Here is a 22,267-nt window from a genome sequence, read left to right as displayed (position 1 = left end):
GCTAGAATGCTGGTTTTTACTTTTTAGGATAAGCTGCACCCCAACTTCCCCTCCATGATGTCATTCATTTCCATGCCATCTGTAGCTGCTTGAAACAAGTGGAAGCATTTTTGCAAATGTGGGGTTAGAGGGCTAGATTGTAATCAATCCCTGAAAACGATTGTTTAATGGCGGGTGCAGCTGCCAAATTCATTAAAGGAAATATGGCTGGGGCCTCACTTTATATAGCTACTAATATACCGCGCAAATCAGTAGTGTGGATAAGATTGTACTGCGCTGCGGAATATGATGGCGCTACATAAAACAATAAATAATAATAGGATTATGCTACTACATTTGTAGCTATTCCCATATTACCAGTTCCCGTTAGAAATGGACAATAATCTTTTTCACTCACAGCTTTTCCATTAAGCTCTATATTGTGTTGATTAGAAACATGAGGATTTTAAAATTGATTCTGTCTATACTATGTGATCTGGGGAGCCTGAGTTCCTAATTAGGCCATTTTGCCGGCTAAAAACAAGTAGACCAGCAATTACATAAACTCAATCACGGCCCGGTATTCATTTGCGTGCTAAAATATCACAGCAGTTATTACACACTGACAGTTTCATCTCTGATTCACTAAAGGGTTTCAAATAAAATTACATGTTAGCTGTGTTAGCGCATTTGTGACTGTAAAATGAGAAATCAAATTATTGCCAATAGCTTTTATTATTGGATTAACTATGCGCTAGTGCTAATAGAAAATCCGGAACGTAGGCTTTCCACAACCGGACGCGATAATCAGTCCACATGCCATAATCCCCTCATGTGGAAAATACATTCATTCAATACCACCGCTCGCATTGTCCCTTCCAAATGTTACATTAATACCCATTTGTCTATACGGCGTTCAGGCTATGACTGCATTTCACTTTAAAAGTGCCAAGTGTATATTGAATATGTTAATTTAGAGAACGCACAGTATCCATTAGGCCAGGTTTATCAAAGCGATGATTGGGGAAAGTGATTACGTTTGTCAAAGAGAAGCACAGATGTACTTTCAGTAAGACTTGGATGATACAAGAAGTGGTGTTTGATAGAGAGTTATCATGTTTTGACCTTTAAATCCACACCGCATGAAACAATACGGGTGATGCCTCATTTGGTTTAAATAGTTTACTGTCCTTGACAGGTCAACTAAAGAAGAATGTAAATTTAAGTGCAATGAAAGTTCTTCAATATGCATTCTTCTAAAATGAAAAAATACACTTACCTGAGATGGAATCTGCAGCTGCCGTCCTCCTCCGTGGTCCAACAATTCTTGCCAGTCAGCGGCAGGAAAGTGCCTTTAATTAAATCAGTAGAAGTGCTCCACATACATGCACATGGGCATCCGAACTGACCACCGCAGTGTTTGCCTGGGGTGTCCTTTTAACACTGAAGAATAAAATAAAAATGGGGTGCCTGTGCAAGCAAGTTATAAAGTTATTGCCTTTGTATTGTACACAAAACTAAAATAGAGCATAAAGACAAGGTAATATATCTCAAAGGGCCTTACAAGGGGATTTACTGATATTACTTCTCGTAATGATGCATCACATTTTTAGTCTGTGTTAAAACACAAACTTTTTTAAACAAAGTTTTGAAAAGTGACTGGATTTATTTTGGAAAAATTGTATTGTTAAAAATAAAATATTTTGGTTACATATGTATACACCCCTGTACTCTGGTGGCTCCCAATCTACTCAGAAAAAAAAGAAATTGACCTAATGGGGACACACTAACCTCACCATTGGTCACCACCTGTAAATTACAGGTTGGTCAGGCTGTGGGTTTGAAAGAACATGAAGACCATAGAGAATTGTACAGAAGTTAAACAGGAAGTAATAGAAATACAGTCCAAAGTGACTGGATGTCCCAGGGAGCACAGCTGGCTCAAGAAGAATGGGCCAAAACCACCCTCCTGGTACATTATCCCAAAATGCTTAAAGCTGTTGTTGCAGCAAAATGTGCCTGTTCTTACGTATACTACATATTTTAGTTGTATTCAGGTTTGAAACCTCTTCGTGTATTTGAATTCTGCACTCATTCCATGACGTTTGTTTTGGAAAGACATCTTAGATCCATCAGTTTACGTGACTATACTAAGATAAAAACAGTTACACAGATGGCTTTGTCTTCCATGCAAGGATCTGCAAACTAATTAGCAGATAATAGCTTTTGGAAGTATCTATTAACCTAATTTTTTCCTGCTAAGATTCATCCTGCAAGCAGTGGGCTGTATAATTATATTGGATTTTAGCTATTAAAAGACACTGCAGAACCATACTTCCTCATGCTTCCTGTTTGCATGTTTTGTGGAAATGTTTTCTGTCAGAAACAAAATGGTTCTGTGGTTCATCTGTGGTTCATCATGCCTCCTTGGCCTCATTGACCCCACTAATGTTTACATGTTACACTCCAAAGCTGCCATTGTTGGTGTTTGCTGCTAATTGGTCTATTCACCAATTGTGAAGCAAGGTACTGGACACTGATGAAGCCTATTAACTGTAATGATTATAAATGGCTGTTGATGAGACCTCTCAAGTCCTGTTGGAACTAGATCCTTAATATCATTTGCATCTCTTTGCGGTTTCCAGCCCAGTGTGATTTGTGAAACAGGTTTAAGGGATGTTTTTATATGATTCTGCCAACACATCTGTTCCATCATGTTCACCTTGTCAGGGTTATTTGCCATTCATAATAACTTCCCATGTCCTTATTGTTTTCGGTTCTAACTAAATCTATCATGACGGGACAAATGCTGCATTTATATAATTATATATACCACCGTAATGTGTCCGTAAACTTGATCATTATTGATAGACATTATGATCACTACTTTTGTAAAGATTTGAATACTTATGCTATAAACTTTTGCTCTCCGAGTGTGAGGGTGCGTGCTAGGGATATTATAACATTGAGTAAATATGTGCAGGGCCAATAAAAACTGCTAAGAGATGTGGTGCTATGAAATACGATGAAATTAAATAAACATCAATACTTTTTGATCCAAAGAGAAACTGATTGCCTTGTGGAGTCACAAAGGATTTTTGCATCAAAAGCAGGAAGGATAGGTAGAAGTGTTAAACTTGATGGATTTAGTTGGTTTTTTTTTGTTTTTTGGTTTTTTTTACTTAAATGACTATGTTACTGCTTTCCATGTGTATAGCCTGTCTGAGAAAATCTTATTTTGTAGGTTCAATGTCCATGCTTAAAATGGACTCATTTGAGTTTTTCATTGACCATTTTATCACATTTTTCTCTTAGGAGTATTGTTCAATGTGATGAAAAGCTTGTGATTAGCGGTTCATGGGCCAAAGATGATGACATCACCAGGCTTTTAAAGTCTCTTCCGAATTGGCTAAACATGGCGCAGCCCAAGCAGCTACGCCCCAAGAGGGAAGATGAGGAAGACTTTATACGGTGAGTACTCACGATTCCCACATCATAACGCATCATCTAAATGAGACATTTTATATTAATCATTGTAATCGTTTAAAAAAATGGTCCCCTGTTGTTACAGTGCTACAGAATCTGTTTTTATCTGTTCTTATTTCTTGCCAGTATATGAGACATATACATATCTTCCATCCCAAATCAACTATACTACCTCTATATTGCTCCATTTGATCTTATATACACTGGAGGTCATCAGTTCAGAGAATGAGTTCAACAACAATAGTGGTACAAGGCTATGTCTATGAATGTCTGTCTATAAATGTACAGACACTTTCAACCTAATGGTAGAAAGGAGGGTTGTTAAATCTTGTGTATTCATCTACAGCGTCTAACATAGGTGTAAGTAATGATCTGATATGTGTCTGTAATCAAAGGGTTCCTGTTGGGGAAAGTAAAATGCATGTTCCACATGTCCTTTTCATTGATCTGTCCCTCACTTCACTGAAGGATAGATCTAAGAGTTTTAAGACTGGGCTAGTAAAGCCCCTAGCTTGTGAGTTGGTTCTCATCACCCAAGTAAGTAAGCAGTCCTTGTATAATTCCTTTTTAAGGCCCAAAGGGCAGTTGGGCACCTGTTGTCCTTCAAGTCATATAAAGTTTACCTCTCATTTCAGTTATAGAACAGATATTTCAACCGAGGAAGAACACTTATTATTAGCAGACTTGACTTGATGTGGGAAAACAGACGAAAGAGAGATGTAGGTGGCATAGCTAGGGATTAGAGCTGTACCCAGCATAACATTAAACCTGTCCCTTTGCAATCGCCAAACAACGGTAGATTTACTGTTAACATTATTAACAAGGCTCTGCAAAGAAAATACATACTGAAATCTAAAGGTCACATACAAAATTAGATCGAAACCAACAGAAGTATTAGTGAAAATTAAAGCTCCTGTTCCATCTTAGCTGCTGAATTTAACACATTTGTCACGAAATTGGAAACATGATTACCAGTGCTGTTGAATCCCAAAAGCATTCCCAAAAGTAATTCTTTATTCGTGTAACGTTTTGCCTCATTGTCCTGTGACACTAAAGCACAGGGGCTGATCAACAGTGAGGGAAATTGGGCATTTGCCCCGGGTCCCCTTGTGGTAAGGGCCCCTTACTTGCTGCATACCTGCCACAGTGCAATTTATGTCTGTGCTGCACAGCAGGAATTAATTGCTTGTCGTACAGGGTTATGTTAAAGGAAAGATGGGGGGCTCATTTGGTTCATGTATTTGTATCATTATTTATTATGATCAGTGATGGCGAAGTCAGACGTGAAAGGATCTCACTGTAAGAAGCTTCTTTTGTAGCCACATGTTATAGTCGACTGTTGAGCATATCTGCTTTTGTATAAAGTATTTGAATTATCCTTTGTTACTAGTGGGCTACCTCAGGGATTGGTACATAATTTTTAATATTTTTATTGGCAATATTACAAAAGTTCTTAAAGGTAAGGACTGCAGATTCCTGGTGGAATGTAAAAATAAAACAAAGCATAGTGTGCTGTCAGCAACAGAAGAGAGGGACTTGACAGGACTTTAAGATAAGCAGCCAATATAACAAAGCATCAGAAAAAGCCACAAGGTGCTTGGTTGTATAGCTAGAGGCAGTAGTAGCAGGAAGAGGGGGCGGCGTGTTTACCACTCCACTGATCTCTGTTCACACCTCACAGAGAGTATTGTGTACATTCTGGAAAGTTTTCAGTGAAGCTCTACTAAAATGGTGAATGGTTTGCAGGACTAAGGGAGAAGCAATGTGATAGAAGCATTTAAATGTATAATGGGATTTTACAAAGTACAAGGGGAAAGTTTGTTTCAACTAACACAATTTTACTTGTTTCAAGAATTATTTCTGTGAAAGATTTGGCCGTTTAGCATTTCTCTGAACGATGATTCATATAAAAATCCATAATGTGAGGTTATTGTGCGCCAGCAGATTCCATATCGCCACTTCATTACAAAAGAGAGAGAAGTCCTTGGTTTTTGCATCTCCAAAGAGGCTTAGTGTAACCTTATGCGAGGGCACTGTTTCCCTTTTTTATGCAGTAATTGTCTTGGCATTGGAAAGACAAGGGACCAGAAGCTGTAGACGATGCCAAGGGCAAATATCTAACCTGTAATCCTCCTGCTGTGGAGTGTTGGCACCGGCCTTTAAGCTAATTCTTTCTTCTCCTTCACATCTACGGTGATCTAGATTCCTGACATATGTTCTATATCAAGGCAACCTCTCCATTTAATTTTTGCTTCTTTGCATATGTCTAAAGCACCCAGCTGTGAATTAACAGGCAGTTTTATGATCATACTTGTCAGCACCTACAATTGCGATTTGCAACACTAAATATTATAACGCAGACATTTTTATGTATCCTCAAGTATTATCATCTTACTTTAAGGTTTATTGCCATGGAGGAAGCGAATGTTTTTTTTGTTTTTGTTTTTTTTACAAACCTATAACCCATTTTCTATTCTTCCTTATGTAAGTTGTAATTCATTGCGCCACCTGCTTGTTTAATTCATAATCTGTCAAAGGTGCACACCAGCTGTCAGGTGCTTAGAATGGGAAAAGTAAAAAAAAATTGGTTACAAGATATTTTAATGATTTTGTTTCCTAAAATGGTTTCTTTAATCATCATTTTAGGTCAGCTTTTAAACGAATAAGCACATTTCTTCAATTGTCAAGATCTATATGGTTATAACATCCCATTATACTATCTCAGACCTATTGCTAATTTGCTGATTGTTGCTGATAGGCATCTATCAGAAAATGAATAAAAACTTTGAATACATATGTGTTAGTCTGTAAAACATACTCCAAGATTGGCGGCATGAGTTTAATTCGCCTCAGGGGTCCTCCGATTTGGAGAAATTTGGCTACTGCCAGAGATATAATTTGCATTTCTATCTATTGCCTTTGCAAGTGTCTTGAATAACAGCAACTTCATGCAGAATTTACACCGTAACTTGGATCTTTTCAGTGTCCCTACTTTGAGTTTTCTGTGCATTTTCCAAATGTCTGTTGGTCAGGAGTTGTTTGTGTGTATTGAGTGTGTTGTCTATTATTTTTTAGACTGTGTTAGTAGGTCATTTGCCTGGCTTCTTACCCGAATTGGTTTTTAGCCAGCCCTTTCTTCCACCAAAAAGGAAGCTTGGGATGTACGAGAAACTTACCTGTCAAATCTGCTGGGTTTGTGTATGTTTATTTGCTTCTGATGTCTGTTTTCATGGTGTAATCTTACACTTTGTCTGTTTTTGGATTGTCACATTTCTCATATACGTCTTTTAATGCAACGTAGTACTTTATATTTATGGCAGCACTGACTCGTTAGCTAAGAGGGTTTGCCAGAGCACCCTACATTTTTGTGGTGAGCTGAGTATTTCTATTCTGTTTCAGGGCTGCATTTGCTAAAGAGTCAGAAGTTCTGATTGGGAATCTTGGAGATAAACTCATTCAACACAATGAGATCATGGGAGATGTCAGTGACCTGAAGGCGCTTGCAAACCTCCATGAGAGCCTGGAATGGTTGGCCGGAAGACTTAAATCTGCTATCGCCAACTTACCCAATGCACAGAGTAAGTGCTTTATGTTTATTGTAATGAGAACATACAAGGTCCAGCAAGATCCCTTCAGACCAGCTGTGGTGTATCTAGCCTTGAGCACATTGCATGTTGCTCTTGGTGTGTTTTGAATTTTTTACTTAATGGGGATATTACTCATGTATATTCATGCTCTGTACTATATTACTTGATTTGTCCTAAATTGTTGTCTCTTATAACCTTAGGGTTTTTTTTCCTTCCAGGCAGAACACCCTTTTATTACATCTTGTTCAGTTATTTAAAAACAATTTTAATAAGTATTGTTAAAAAAAACAAAAAAAAACTGACATTGCCATGGTGCAAAGTCTTCCTCAATGAGCTAATATGTTTCGCCACTGATTGGCTGCTTAATCTGTCAGTTGCAGTAAAGTACTTCCAGCGAAACCAGTGGGAGTATTTCTGTTACTGCATGAAAGCTTAAGCAGCCGATCAGTGGCAGGAAAGGGCTTCCATTGAAATGCATGTGTGCGGCGTCTAAACAGAGCCCTGTACTCGGCATTCAGCAGAGCCAGTGATGGAGGTAAGTATATCACATGCAGGGAGATGCATTTGGCCAAATGCATCTACTGCAGTTTGTTTATCTGAGGGGTCAAGAAAGGGTTATATGCATTTGGATGGAATGTGCAGAATCCCTCCATGTATTTGCAAAATGAACCACACAACAAAGTATATAATGATGAAGAGGCTTGTATTGTTTATGTCCCAAGTTGCTGTCTTCAGGTCCAAGGTGCAGTTTGTATTTCCTCTTTTCTAGGAGCACAGAATGTCTGTTGGTTTTAAGTATAATCCACAGCCCTAAAAGTCGCAATAATATGGATGGAATTAGCAAAAAATGGGTTTAGAAATTAAATTGTTGAATTATATCATATTTTCCTTTTAGATATAAAAGTCTGATATAAAATTCTGAATATACCACAAAAATACATTAAAACCTGTCCCTAGTCATACCTCTAGGCTGCTTCCCCCACCCTTGGCTAAAAGAAAAGTGAACCTATTTTGGCTGCTATCAAAATTGGGACATAGGTCCAGGAAACGGCCTATAAGATTCTCACTATGTGGTATAGGACCCCAGTGTACATTAATAAGATATGCCCGGGGAGTGATCCGACTTGCTGGAGATGCGGAGAGGAGCCTGGTACGTTTTTGCACATATGGTGGGAGTGTGGGAAGATCCGGCCTTTCTGGCGGGGTGTTGTGCACGGAGTGGAGGAGGTGTTGGGGCGAGAGGTGTCCTGCACCCCTGGTTTTTGCCTAATCTCCCATACTGATGCTTCCCTAACCTCTTTGAAGCGCTCCGTTACCAGGCATCTTCTCAATGCGGCCCGCTCCCTGATCCCTAAACACTGGAAATGCACTGAATCACCTTCACTACGACACTGGGTGGTTCAGGTGGAGGAGATAAGGGCGATGGAAGAATTGATCCACCTGTCTAATGACAGGATGGAAGCATATACTAAGGTCTGGGCAACTTGGCTCTCTTTCCAGTCATCACCTGCACTGGCGGAGCTCCTGAGGTGATATCCCTCCATGTCTCTTTTCCTCCACCCTTCCTTTTTCTCCCCCCCCCTTCCCCCTTTATTTATTTATTTTTTAATTTATTTATTTTTATTTTTATTTTTTTATTTTTTTTCTTCTTTCTTTTTTTTTTTCTCCTGGGGCCCGGGAGGGTGGTGGCCTTCACCTGAGGCGATGTGTTTCGGTGATCTTGATACCGAACCTCCCCCCCTTATGTTCCTATAGTGATTTATTATCTGTTTCTCCACCCCCATTTCATGGTTCCCCCCCCCCGATCTTGCGCAAGTGTGCTATCATCATCTGTGGTCTCTGGCTCGTGAGACAGACATATTGCTCTATGTGTTTGGAAACATTTGTTTTCACTCGACGCCTGCAATTTTATGATCTGTATCTCTATGCATTCAGATATACATCGCGATTGTCATACTGCTCGTTTACTTCTGTATACCTTCATATGTTTTCACTGCGATTTTGGTGCGCTGTCTGACCTCTGATGCAATAGAAATCGCACATTTACTGACCACCATTGTATCAATGTTCTTTTTGTCTTACCCTTTGTTGTTGTATTCCTTCTTTGTCAATAAAAACGTTATTTACCCAAAATTGGGACATAGGCTCTCTTCCAGCTTTTTCAGCTATAGTGCACTGACCATAGGTACCTGCTTATAGCCAATCTTATACAGACAGATAGTCAAATGGTATGATTTTTTATGTCAGGAAAATAATTCAGCTTCTGTACTCAGAGTTAGGCTTAGACCAAAGTCGGCTCACTAAAACAGCTAACCAATAGGGCCATTGAAATCTGTGCTTGAACAAGTCTAGTGATTTGTTCCTACAAACATTTAATACTATTTTCACTTCCAAAAAAGCACCTGTTCCAGCAAGCATTGGGGATTTTATACCAGTGGTTGGTGTTGATTAAATATAATCCCTCCAGTTAGAAAATTAAGCAGTTGAGAGCGTCTTGACTGAATGTTTCCAAACATTGGTTGTTTAATGGTAAACTTAGTTTTTGTTTTCTAGGTCTCTACGACCCTTTAGCCGAATAATATCTTTTTGCAAGTAGCGCCTGCAGATATGAAAATATTGCAACTGATGTTCACCCTGCTATGCTCAGGGTTCCAGTAGAATTTACTTACTCCTCTGCTGGCATGGAAGGTCGAAAGAGCTAGTGCAATGAGAAATCCTTCTATCCTTAATCACTCAACAGAGAGGTCAGATGATCACAAATTTAAATAGCATATGTTATGAGACGCATTGCAGTGTTGTCACAAAGAGCAGCCACCTTGTGCAGTCCTTTTCACCTACTGATGCTTCAAGGGACATACTGTGATAGATGTTATTCATAAAAAATAATTCAGTTCAGTATCTCTAAGCTGCAGTACTTATGCTTTTTATCTAGATGTTCAATCATCTCTAATCTACCTCACTTTAGCAAGGGTCATGAGAGTGAGAGACGGAAACTTTAGCTGAGGAAGAAAAAATGAAGAATCCCATTGGAGGCTTATTGCCTCTGCTTGGACGTTGGTGAACAAGTGCTTAGTTACTATATGATATTCAGAAAGTTTTTGCAGCAGAAAACAGGAAAAATAAAATGCAGCCATGTATAAACTATTCCCCAACGTGATAGTTACACCAAAAAAGTTCATCTATAAATGAAACATCACACAAGCAAGCCATGTAAAGTGGTGAATCTCATATATAAATATTTATCGGTAACAGTACCCATCTGTTCATCAGGTCAGTCTAATATGCCTTCTGCTCCCATACTATCCTGACAGTGTCTAGTTGCGACTGAATGTTTGACAAACTTTTGGTGGCGTTTTAGCCCTAAATCCTGACCACATGTGGTCCTATTCTCATTTGCCACAACCTGCATCTGATGCACCACAACTACAGCCCCGTATTACCCAACGTATAGCAGCCAGCAACTCCTCTCAATTAATCCTTTTCACTAGTCATGCTTGTGAGAGATGAGCCTGGGTCCACACAGATAAAACAATGTGACAAAAAATTCTACATAATTGTGTGCGTCATTTCCATGTATCTGTACTATGTGGAAGTTAAGTGGTTAAACTTTACTGTAATGCTTAAATAGTAAAGCCTACTGGAATGGACACAAACTAAACGATGGGGACATCTTTTCCTCTTGGTCAGCTTGTCAAGACGCCTAGCTAGAGATAAAAATTCAATCACTTCCACTGCACAGGAGCCACAATTATCACTCATTTAAAAGCAGCGCAGCTAATGGAGTGTTTTATCATGGCCGACAGTGACAGTCCTGTTCATTACTTAGTGTTTGCTGATTTGATGGCACTTTCACTTCTCTTCTCTTATCTCCCCTCACTCACAATTGGATTTTGTATTACCGGAGCAGTCAGGTGCGACAAGTCATTTTCTCCCCTCTTGTGTTTTTAAAGGAACAAAAACGCCTCCTTCCTTTTTTAACAATTACATTCGGGGATTAAAGATTCCGTCACACTGGTGAATTTCAAAGCGTAGCTGCGCAGTGCTGTGCAACTGTACCCACAATATTCCAAAAGTTTAATTCTAACTCTGGGCTATTTTCTCCCACGGTACACTAACATCAATTAACTAATAATGAAATAATACACAGCAATAACTGATTGTATCTAATTGTTTCGAAAGCAAATGTGTTGTTTTCCCAGAGGGCCAATGACTCTTTTATGTAATGATAAATGTAATAAAAGAAGAACGTCTTCCAAATATATTTCATTTTGCACATATTAATACGTGCAGATTGTCGTTATTTAAGCAAATTATTTTTCAAACCTATAAATACTAAGCAATTACAGGAATTAGGAGAGTACTTTATTTTGCATCCTTTCCTAACTGAAAACTGGTAATGTCGTCTATTATTTTCTGTGTGGTTCCTGCATTCCACAATCATTTGTCCACCCATGTAATCTAAATTAGTTGACCCTGCAACCTTTTAGAATATTGATCCTTTAATAGTCAATCTAGAATACCGTGTGTAGTGAATTGCCTTCTCTGGTAATGTAATCACTCCATTACTTGATCTCATGGGAACCTAGCTATAGAGGACTTTTAAGGTGTTTCTTCTATGACATACCGGAAATAGTGTTTGGAAACTTACGTGGTATCCAGTAATTGTAGGATGTGCTTGAGTCAGTCTTCCGTAATAGGATCATGAATTGGGCACAGGACAGATCCTTTTTCTTTCTCTCTTTCTTTTTATTTCTTTTTCTTTCTTTCTTTTCCTCTTTCTTTTTCTCTTTTTTCTCTCTCTTTCTCTCTCTCTTTTTCTCTTTCTCTTTCTTTCTTTCTTTTTCTCTCTCTCTTTCTTTCTTTCTTTTTCTCTTTTTTCCTCTCTGTAACAAGACTGAAACCACTATATGGAGGTGGAATACTAAGGCACATGCAGTTCCAGTCCTCTAAAATTCTCACAGCTATGTTTAAAGTAACACGCATTGCAAAAGATGGCACTGATGGAACAGTGGGAAAGTAATCAAAAAGTGACATACCTTGTGTCCTTATCTGCATGTCTCTGCCTAGAATTCCAAGAGGGCATTGGAAACTTTTACCTTTCTGTGATTTTAGTGCTGGATTGTCTTTAGACATGCTTACATTGACATGCATGCATTTTATTTTGCATGTCGTTATTTACCTAAGTAGCAATGTTTTATAATTGACCCTCCCCTGCTAATGGTAGCACGCCTGCTACGCATCTACTGCGAGTCACCATCCATGGTATAAATTCTCAAAAACATGAAGTCTTGTGCAAAAACTCATGAGACTATGGTCTCTCCATGATACGCCCTTATGGAATAAAGATTGAAGATTATATGTATTTACTTTGGTGATTATTTGCATTATTGGACAAGGTGCGCTGTTTCACACATTTGTTTTTATTTTTTTATCTTTACGGTCGGGAATGCCATCTTGTGCTCCGTGTCTAGTTGCTTTACCAGCCATTTCACGTAGGAGATTGTGTGATCCCGGTTCTGTAACTTTATAAATCCTTCAAAACATGAAATTGATTTCATTCTGCTTTATTTCTCGTTAAAAGCTTATTTATTTTTCTATTCTACTGCAGCATATCATCACCACTGCCACCCAAAGCAGCTATTCACTGACAGGAAAATGCTCTTATTAAAATAAATGGGAGATCTTTCTGTGCATGTGAATGGCGCTCCAATTTGAGCCCCAGAAGCTCTTGCATGAGCCAGTGCTGGAGCTGGCTGGCGGCGAGTCTCATCTAGGTGCACATCGTTAACCGTATGGTAAATTTTCCCCAAACATATCTCCTGCAAGAAAGATAGCTGGAGAGCAAAGCAACCAAGCAAATGCATATAGGGGATTCTAATGAACCCCATTATGTGATTGCATACGTGTGGGGGAGACAAACTTAATAGGCCTGTACTAAGCCATGGTATGCATATTAGGGCTGGAGTGTACCTTTAAATTTGCATATTTACAAATATCAGTGAAATATAATTCCCAAGAATCAGCACTTCAATTTTCTTTCTATTTATCCCGGAGCTTACAATTCTTTCTAATTATGCCAATGAATTAGTCTTAAAGACTATCTTCAGTTGTGTATTTTCTTTTCTCATTACAAATGCTAAATGCTAATTTATGTGTTCCCCTATCAATAAAATGATCTGATGTAAGTCACAGATCATTACACACACACACCGTGGTATTATATTTCTTTATTACAATTAACATTTGGAATCTATTAATAATAAATGGACAGTTGGTTGCTTTTCTTACGTTTTCAGGCAGGAATTAGAATTTTTTAGCATAACCACAAAGAGAAGTGATTTATAATTTGTTCTTTATGACTGTGCTATACCTACGCAGTAGTCATGGAGATCACAAAATATTCTTGTGTGCTTCAGGTCCACATTTGCTTCTCAAGGACAAAATATTTACCTACTATGATAGTTCTGGGAGAGATCTCTGAGTCCCATAATCTTGATTGACAGATTTCATAGGAAACACTAACTTTTAGCTGTCATTGCCCTGATCGGTTGAATTGAAAAGCTTTACCCTTCACTTATAGAGACTTTGCAGCTGTTAGGAAATCATACCATTAGGGCGAAAAGACGCTTCTGAGCCCATTATCTTCAAGGAAACTCCACTTCGTTGCTGATCATAGTCAGAATTTGACAGTGCTGGTTTCCTGCAAAGTTTAGTACACATAACATTAAGCTTAGCAGGATCGATAGTCACCACTGCCATGATTGTCCAGAGTATGATCTAGTCCTCTTCATACCAACGCACTACAGTTTAGGGTTGTAGCTAATGCATGTTTCATAAATGTAATCTGTTTATGTCCACATACCTTTGTCTTATCAAAAAGCATGTATATGTTTTGTTTTTCCCTTGCTGGTTGGTTACATTTTTATGTACTTTGTTTTTAGCTTTTATTTTATTAAGAGAAATGGGAGAAAGGAGACTGCTCCTTAAAGCAGATTGGTTAATTGACATTAATATAGTTTATGCCACTAATATGGTTAGTTATGCAGGGAAAAAATATACCTTAAAATAACCTAAACTTTAATCACAAGGATAGAATTAGTGTTTCAGAGGAATCGTGTTTAAACTGTATATATTCTTGGCACATTTTGTAAATGCAGTGTTGGTTCATGTCTGACATGGTTTTGCGTTACTGAAGTGCTTCTGAATATGCTCTTCCATGTGCGGTCTTTTGTGATGATCCGTTCCCTCCCTAGTAAAGCACAGTTGTAGAAGAACCAAATCCACTTTAAGAGGAGTTATGTCTTCTTCTCGATGGCTCATTTCTTGTCTGAATTTATGCCTCCGAGCTGAGGCAGCCCAACAGCACCGCAGGCAGTTTAAACGAGACAATTCATTAAGCAGCCAGCACACACAGGCCGTAAAGAACATTAATTCGGCAAATGAAAAACTAATAGAGTGTTTAGCTGGCTCTTTATCACGCCTGACAGTCTGAACTCTCTCCATCATCACTGTTTACTGAACTGATGGTGGATGCTGCTTATCACTGCTCTTATCTAATGGAATCTCCACTGCACCTCAGGCCAGGCTGCTTGTCTCTTTGATTATGTTTCTAGACAGATGACTGTATTCTTGTCCCCAGTTCAATTAGTTGCACACTTTGCAGTGTATAAACTCTAGATTGACAGCCCTTTCTCCGGTTTATTTTGAGAAGTTGAGAAAGATTTCATTCATTTTATTCTACCATTTATGCTACCGTTGCAAGTTTTACTTGCTTGGCCAGCCTTGTAAAATGCAAAGTTATTCCGATGGGATTTTTTGAATGCCATCTTGATGCGTTATACATGGCCAACTCAGACGTTCTTGCAGGAAAAGATCAAAGGAATTAGTCATAATGTGTGGTGGTGGTGTGAGTTAGATCCATCACTTTGCAAGCTTATCAGTCTGCAGTTTGGTACACTTAATTAACCTAGGTAATTATGTTTTTAGATTAAAATAATAATATTGGTTATTTCCCCATCTTTGCTAGGCTACTGCTACCCTTTAGTAGAAGTTGGTAAGTAAAGACACCCTTTGTAGAGGTGTGGGGTTGAGCAAGGAAGAGAATTTCATAAAACTAATTGATATTTTATGTTACAAATGTGTTTTTTGTTTTCCTGTCATTGGCTAAGGCTGAGAGAATTCTGTAATACCCTTCCTCAGCCCTAGAAAATGTACAATACTATTAAAAACAGAAAAAGTGAAAGTCAAAGACTGTGGGTGTGTGCTTTAAAATCTGGGTATGCGTGAGCTTACGTTCTGACTGCTAGTGGCTTCGGACTGTACTTTGTTTACCTCGTTTCAGCAAACCTAATTATTATTAAAACATGATAAATGAATTATGAGTCACACACTTCTGTAAGGCTCAAAATAAGTCTGGGTAAAGTTTGCCTTAAACTGTGCTATAATTAAAAACAAACATTTGTTCCGTCTGTGCCTTTCACAATACTGTAGTTGCATGCTTTGTTCTGAATTCAGAATTCCCTCACTTCTGATGCAAGGATTGCCTTAAAGGATATCATTTTGTATTAAATGCACAGATTGTTCTTATGGTTATTCCCATAAAAATAGAAAAAAAATGGTACTGGTACTTCCTGACTTTTATGGACGGAAGATCAGGTTTTTGACAGCCTGGACTCCCCCCACCCCACCTCCTGTCAGCAGAAGCCAGCATCGCTGCAAGCACAAGCTCTGGTACGCGGTTATACTGCTGACTTCAACAGCAGGTCACTGGAGGACAGGATAATCCCCTTCAGCGTTTGTCTAGACTCTGCTTGGATATGAGATTGCTCCCCCTGTGAACCGATCGCATGCATTGCGATCAGCAATGCAAGTCAATGGAGACTTGCATGCGTATCACAGTGTGATTAATGCAGGGAAGAGATGTAAGAAATGATGTTTCCCACAAAGGGAAAAAGTAAAAAAAATAAATAAACAATACAGCAAGTAATCACAAAATAAAACATACACGGCTAGCACTTTTGAGATCCTCCCCTTGACAAAGTCATTTTGCCGAAATGTTGGGGGGTCTCACGGGTATCAGCCTGTCCTGTCTATTCTCATTATCTGTGGTATGTTTTCTATATTTATACTACTTGTTTTGTGAACATTTCAACTAAAACTTATGTTTCCCTTAAATTTTGCAGTATATGCTAACCATATATGTTTTATTTTGTGGTTACTTGCATAGTGCTTAGAGGGCAGTACTAGTATTGGCTTGGTTACTTTGTATTTAACCATTGACCTGCTGAGTGCATTTCTTATTTTTGATATTAAACAATACAGTAAGCTCAGTGATGGAATTGTGACATCGCTGGCGTACTTAGCAATCTCTATCCATACTGCAAATGGAAAAAAATAGAAAAAGCCCTTCCATCCCATTGCTCTAGCACTTCATGTACAAAGTATAACCCCCGCCCCTGTTCACCACCCCAAACCCCTTAAGTATTAAATATACGCCACACCTAATACTCTAGGACTTAGACACACCTGATAATACCTAATTCCTGGACTGTTAGGTGTGCCGTGAGGCGAGGGTTGAGGAGCACTGCTGTAGAAGATCAAAATATGTATGTGTGGAATGTCTGTAGTAGGGGGATGTTGCTAAGAGTAGATTGGCTCATTGTTTATCACTGGCACCTAATGTGCACCTAAATACATTCTATGAACATTGCAAGATTTAGGCTACTAAAACCCCTAAACGTTTTGGATAAGTTTGGCACGATGCTGCCTCTTTGTATAGTCTTTGAGTGTCTGAAATGCAGAAGCATATTTTTTCTCTCACTGCAGCCATGTCCCCTGGTTCAGACAGTATGATGAGTATGGACATCCCTGCCGTGTCCGATATGATCTTACAGACATTGAATGAGCTGGCGAAATCCTTCCAAGACATGTCTGACCGCTGCCTTCTGGTTCTGCACTTGGAAGTCAGGTAGGTTTCATTAGTTTTGTATAAACTTGTATGGAAGTAACACGGGATTCAAAAGAAAATATATAGCTCTGTATCTGTCGATACCAATTCGCCGAGCCCATCCGTTAGTGGACTAGAGTTGGCAATCGGACATTTAACATGTTTTAAGTACCTGTTTCAGCCCAGTGAGAGGATATGTTCACATATCGTTGTCATTGTCTTACGTGCCCATGGCTGCTGCAACAGGACTTTCCCCTATTTAGGGATGAGTACAGTGAATGATTGCAGACATTACTCAGGTTTTTGTAGATATTGTAGAAAATTCAACTACAGGTGTATATTAATTTGTTTGATGTCGTTTGTATCTTTTGCCAGTCAGTTGTCAGAAGAGACAGTTACATTGAATGAACCGTTAAATATATTTCTACCGATATTTCACCTACTGACTAGTAATTATATTCCAGCACCTGATCAGCAACAATTGCATTGCAAAAACAAATTGGGAACTTATCTAGAAGGTTAATGCAAATGTTTTAAAATATGTTGAAGGTTAGAATTTTATTGGGTACAAAATTGACATTGTGAGAAATAATTAAGTGTCCTCCCGGCTTTGCTAATAACCTTGGCGTTGTCTTGATAATATGAACTGTCTGTTAATGTCCTCGCTGTTTCATGCTGAACAAAAAATGTAATCGTAGCTTTTTGTTTGCTATACACATCACTGTCTGATATTGTGATGTTGGTTACTCCTACGTTATCCTTTACTAGGTATACAGTATGAAGGTATTTAATAGTGTAAGGGCCATAGAAAGGGGAAGGAAATCATTCCACGTAACAGTAATTTGATGCTCTCATTCCTTACACATTGTATATTTTTCTTTCTGTACAATATGTATTCAATATTAATATAAGAATACAATATGTGTATATGTAGGTAGAAACGTTACATGTTTCTGTTGAATATACGGTATACAGTGAAGGGAAAAAAAATATTTGATCCCCTGCTGATTTTGTACGTTTGCCCACTGACAAAGGCATGATCAGTCTATAATCTTACTGGTAGGTTTAAAAAAATCCAGAATAACACATTTCAAATGAGTTATAAATTGATTTGCATTTTACTCAGTGAAATAAGTATTTCACCCCTTTGCAAAACATGACTTATTACTTGGTGGCAAAACCCTTGTTGGCAGTCACAGAGGTCAGAGGTTTCTTGTAGTTGGCCACCAGGTTTGCACACATCTCAGGAGGGATTTTGTTCCACTCCTCTTTGCAGATCCTCCCCAAGTCATTAAGTTTTCGAGGCTGATGTTTAGCAACTTGAACCTTCAGCTTCCTCCACAGATTTTCTATGGGATTAAGGTCTGGAGACTGGCTAGGACACTCCAGGACCTTAATGTGCTTCTTCTTGAGCCACTCTTTTGTTGCCTTGGCCGTGTGTTTTGGGTCATTGTCATGCTGGTATTTCCATCCACAACCCATTTTCAATGCCCTGGCTGAGGGAAGGAGGTGCTCACCCAAGATTTGATGGTACATGTCCCCATCCCTCGTCACTTTGATGGGGTGAAGTTGTCCTGTCCCCTTAGCAGAAAAACACCTCCAAAGCATAATGTTTCCACCGTCATGTTTGGGGATGGTGTTCTTGGGGTCATAGGCAGCATTCCTCCTCCAAACACGACGAGTTGAGTTGATGCCAAGTAGCTCGATTTTGGTCTCACTTTCACCCAGTTCTCCTCTGAATCATTCAGATGGCAAACTTTAGACTTTGTTGAGCAGGGGACCTTGCAAGCGCTGCAGGATTTCAGTTCTTCATGACGTAGTGTGTTACCAATTGTTTTCTTGGCGACTATGGTCCCAGCTGCCTTGAGATTATTGACAAGATCCTCCCATGTAGTTCGGGTCTGATTCCTCACAGTTCTCATGATCAATGAAACTCCCCGCGGCGAGATTTTACATGGAGCCCCAGACCGAGGGAGATTAACAGTTATTTTCTGTGTCTTCAATTTGCGATTAATCGCACCAACTGTTGTCACCTTCTCACCAAGTTGCTTGGCGATGGTCTTTTAGCCCATTCCAGTCTTGTGTAGGTCTAGAATCTTGTCCCTGAAATCCTTGGACAGCTCTTTGGTCTTGGCCATGGTGGAGAGTTTCCAATCTGATTGATGGCTTCTGTGGGCAGATGTCTTTTATACAGGTAACAAGCTGAGATTAGGAGCACTCCCTTTAAGAGAGCGCTCCTAATCTGAACTCTGTATAAAAGACACATAGGAGCCAGACATCTAGCTGATTCATAGGGGAGTAAGATGCAAATCAATTTTTAATTTATTTGAAATGCGTTATTCTGGATTTTTTTTGTTTTTATTCTGTTCAAATAAACCCACCATAAAAATTATAGACTGATCATGTCTTTGTCAGTGGGCACTTCACTGTACATATATGTGTCGAGATAGCGAGGTGGTGAAGTTTAAAGATTTCATGTCACTTTGCATTATGAAGGGTCAAAAAGTCCTGTTATTCACTAGTAAATAATAACAATAATAATAAAGTATACCATTATAAGATATGAAATAATCACGCTGATTTAACTATACAGCTATTTAGCTATGTTTAACTTATGGCCTGGGAGGTTTACATGGGTTGGCCGTTCATAATGCATAGTGACATAAAGTAAGCAAACCACATGGTTTAGTCTGTAAACCTCATAGAGAGACCGACTGAGAGAACCTCAATTTCAAGTGCGGAACTAAATGTTACTACAAAAATAATTTTGCTTCCAATTCTGTTTCCATTAACGTTTGTAAGCGGCATGCCATATAGAACAATTTTTAGGAAAAGGTTACAGGCCGAGCGTGTATACGGCAATCTTCATTAGTTTACCTATAACATTTCTATTACAAGTTCCCTATAATAAGGAGGTCTCTGAAAAGTTCACTCAGGAAAGTATCTGCGGAGCCTTCGTGTAACGTGCCAGTCTGAGAGGCATTTGACATTTTGCGTGAGTCCGGGTCAGGCTCTTTCTCTCTGCTAGAAATGAACAGACAGAGTGGAGTGTACGGTGAAAACATCAATCACAAGCTCTGATTTTCAGGTGATCTTTGAGAAACCCGATGCAGGTGAATTAAAATCTGTTGCGGTGACATGGTCACGGTTATGAGGAATGTAACCTCCAGCAATTGTGTCTTTAAATGCAGTTTAAAATGCAGTTCTATTTTCTGAGCTTCAGATTATTACCTGTCCTTTAAAGTGTACTTTACTAGAATAAGTCTGGGCAGCTTTAATGTTATGTTGAAGTACAGCCCTGCAGTGTGCCTTTTTCCCAAATCTGTTAATTAATCTCATCACCCCGATTTAGCATCCACCAAAACCATCATTTGTCCTTTCTGTCCTCTTTGACAGGGTTCACTGCTTCCACTATCTTATCCCGCTAGCAAAGCAAGGTAACTATGCCATTGTTGCCAACGTGGAGAGTATGGACTACGATCAACTGGTTGTGCGTTTGAACAAAGACATCAGCGGAATTGAAGAGGCCATGGGAGCCAGCATTCAGCAGCACAAGTTCCAGTACATCTTTGAAGGTCAGAAGTGTGTTCTCGCTGATAATACGTGACTTCTTCACCTGAATTCAGAAATGTCTTTACCTTTGATGATGCAAAAGCGAGGGCTAATGCTTAGAATTAAAATATCTCATTACTTCTCATCATTCATTATCAGCCCCAACAGAAAGTAACATGTCCTGTTACATTATTATAAATGAGACAAAAAAAACTTGAACTCCTGTGCTATTCTCAACTCTTTTTCGATGCTTGTATTTGTTTCCCCTCATTCCACCTGGTCAGCCCCTCCCTGTCTCTGTTGTCATTTGTGTCAATTTTGTGGATATGAATATGCTTCATATTTTCTTCCAGGCTTGGGGCACCTGATCTCTTGCATCCTGATTAATGGTGCCCAGTATTTTAAACGCATCAGTGAGTCTGGCATTAAGAAGATGTGTAGGAATATCTTTGTCCTTCAGCAGAACCTCACTAATATTACTATGTCCCGAGAGGCAGACCTGGACTTTGCAAGGTGAGTCAAAGTTCACATGGGAAATAAGGTCCTTAAATATCAGGCTAGAGTAGTCTGCGGGTGATTTTATTATAATTGAGATGGATAGCAAAACCCATAGATAAATTATACATCACATTCCACAATGCCAATTACCAATGCAAGTCCCCTCAGGTAGATGTTTTTTTGGGTGGAAAATGTTAAGCTTGCTATACAAAAATGCATTTTTATTACCATTGTTTTATATAGCGCCATCAGATTCCGCAGTGCTGTGCAAAGGGTAGACAGGACATAACAATTAGCATATAACATAAGATGACATATCGAAGGAGGGCCCTGCTCAAATGAGCTTACAATCTAGGGAGAGTTAGTGTATTATACAAGAAGTAAAAGTGCTGTTTATTTGCCCCAACACAACAACAGCACAACAGTTAGGGATGGACCGGCCACACTAATATAAGTATTGTAGGAAAGGTGAGCTAAAGGAGTATGGGAGGATGGGTGTTAAGGCCTAAGTTCATAGGCATCTTTAAAGAAGTGGGTCTTGAGGGATTCTTTGAAGGACCGAAGGCAGAGGGAGAGACAGATAGGCCGGGGGAGAGCATTCCAGAGGATGGGGCAGCCCTTGAGAAATCTTGTAAGCAGGCATGAGAGCTAGAAATCAGAGGAGAGGATAGAAGGAGATCATTGGATGAGCGGAGAGACCGGGTAGAAGTGCATTTAGAAATGAATGAGGAGGTAGTATGTTTCTTGTAGAATTATAGGAATGACAAGGAGAAATTTAAATTTAGTATTAAGGTTAAAATGCCAAGGACCATTATTATCGATCAGTGATGTGGTACCTGTCATTGGCCTCTTGGCTTGAGTGCATCATACCACAACCATAATCTGTAAAGACCCACTGTATGCATATGTTGCACATGTGAATGCTTTTGAGATGAGTTTAGGAAAATACTAGAAGTTCTATTGCCAAACATTTACATGCGGATTCCTGCAGGAAAGCAAAATCCCTGGAGTGCATGAAGTGAAGATTTAAACCCAAAGAAATGTATTTCAGTTGTCTTCTGACAGCAAACCAGTGCTTTGACAGCCTTTACATTCTGTTAAGGCTCTCGGGAAGGAAACTTGCAGTTAGGCATTAATGAAATATATTTTGGTATTCTTATAATCTAGTTGCAGCAGAAACTATTTAAACTTCTCTCTGGACTACATTAAATACGGTATG

General features: G+C 39.0%; 1 protein-coding gene across 1 annotated transcript in view; it reads left to right on the top strand.

Annotated features, from left to right (window-relative positions):
• Positions 1-22,267, top strand: part of LOC149298762 (exocyst complex component 4-like) — a 177,522-nt gene that overhangs the window by 142,326 nt on the left and 12,929 nt on the right. Inside the window, exons 13-17 of the mRNA XM_089487081.1 lie at positions 3,295-3,450; positions 6,865-7,043; positions 16,878-17,019; positions 20,395-20,573; positions 20,904-21,063. Of these exons, the coding sequence (XP_089343207.1) occupies positions 3,295-3,450; positions 6,865-7,043; positions 16,878-17,019; positions 20,395-20,573; positions 20,904-21,063 (816 nt within the window). The remainder of the gene's footprint in view (positions 1-3,294; positions 3,451-6,864; positions 7,044-16,877; positions 17,020-20,394; positions 20,574-20,903; positions 21,064-22,267) is intronic.

Source organism: Sceloporus occidentalis, unplaced genomic scaffold (assembly GCF_023333645.1).
Source record: "Sceloporus occidentalis isolate IW3139 unplaced genomic scaffold, rSceOcc1.0.p SCAF_31, whole genome shotgun sequence".
Classification (NCBI taxonomy): Eukaryota; Metazoa; Chordata; class Lepidosauria; order Squamata; family Phrynosomatidae; genus Sceloporus; species Sceloporus occidentalis.
Note: the sequence above shows the minus strand (reverse complement) of the source record. Positions and strands in the feature narration are given on the sequence as shown.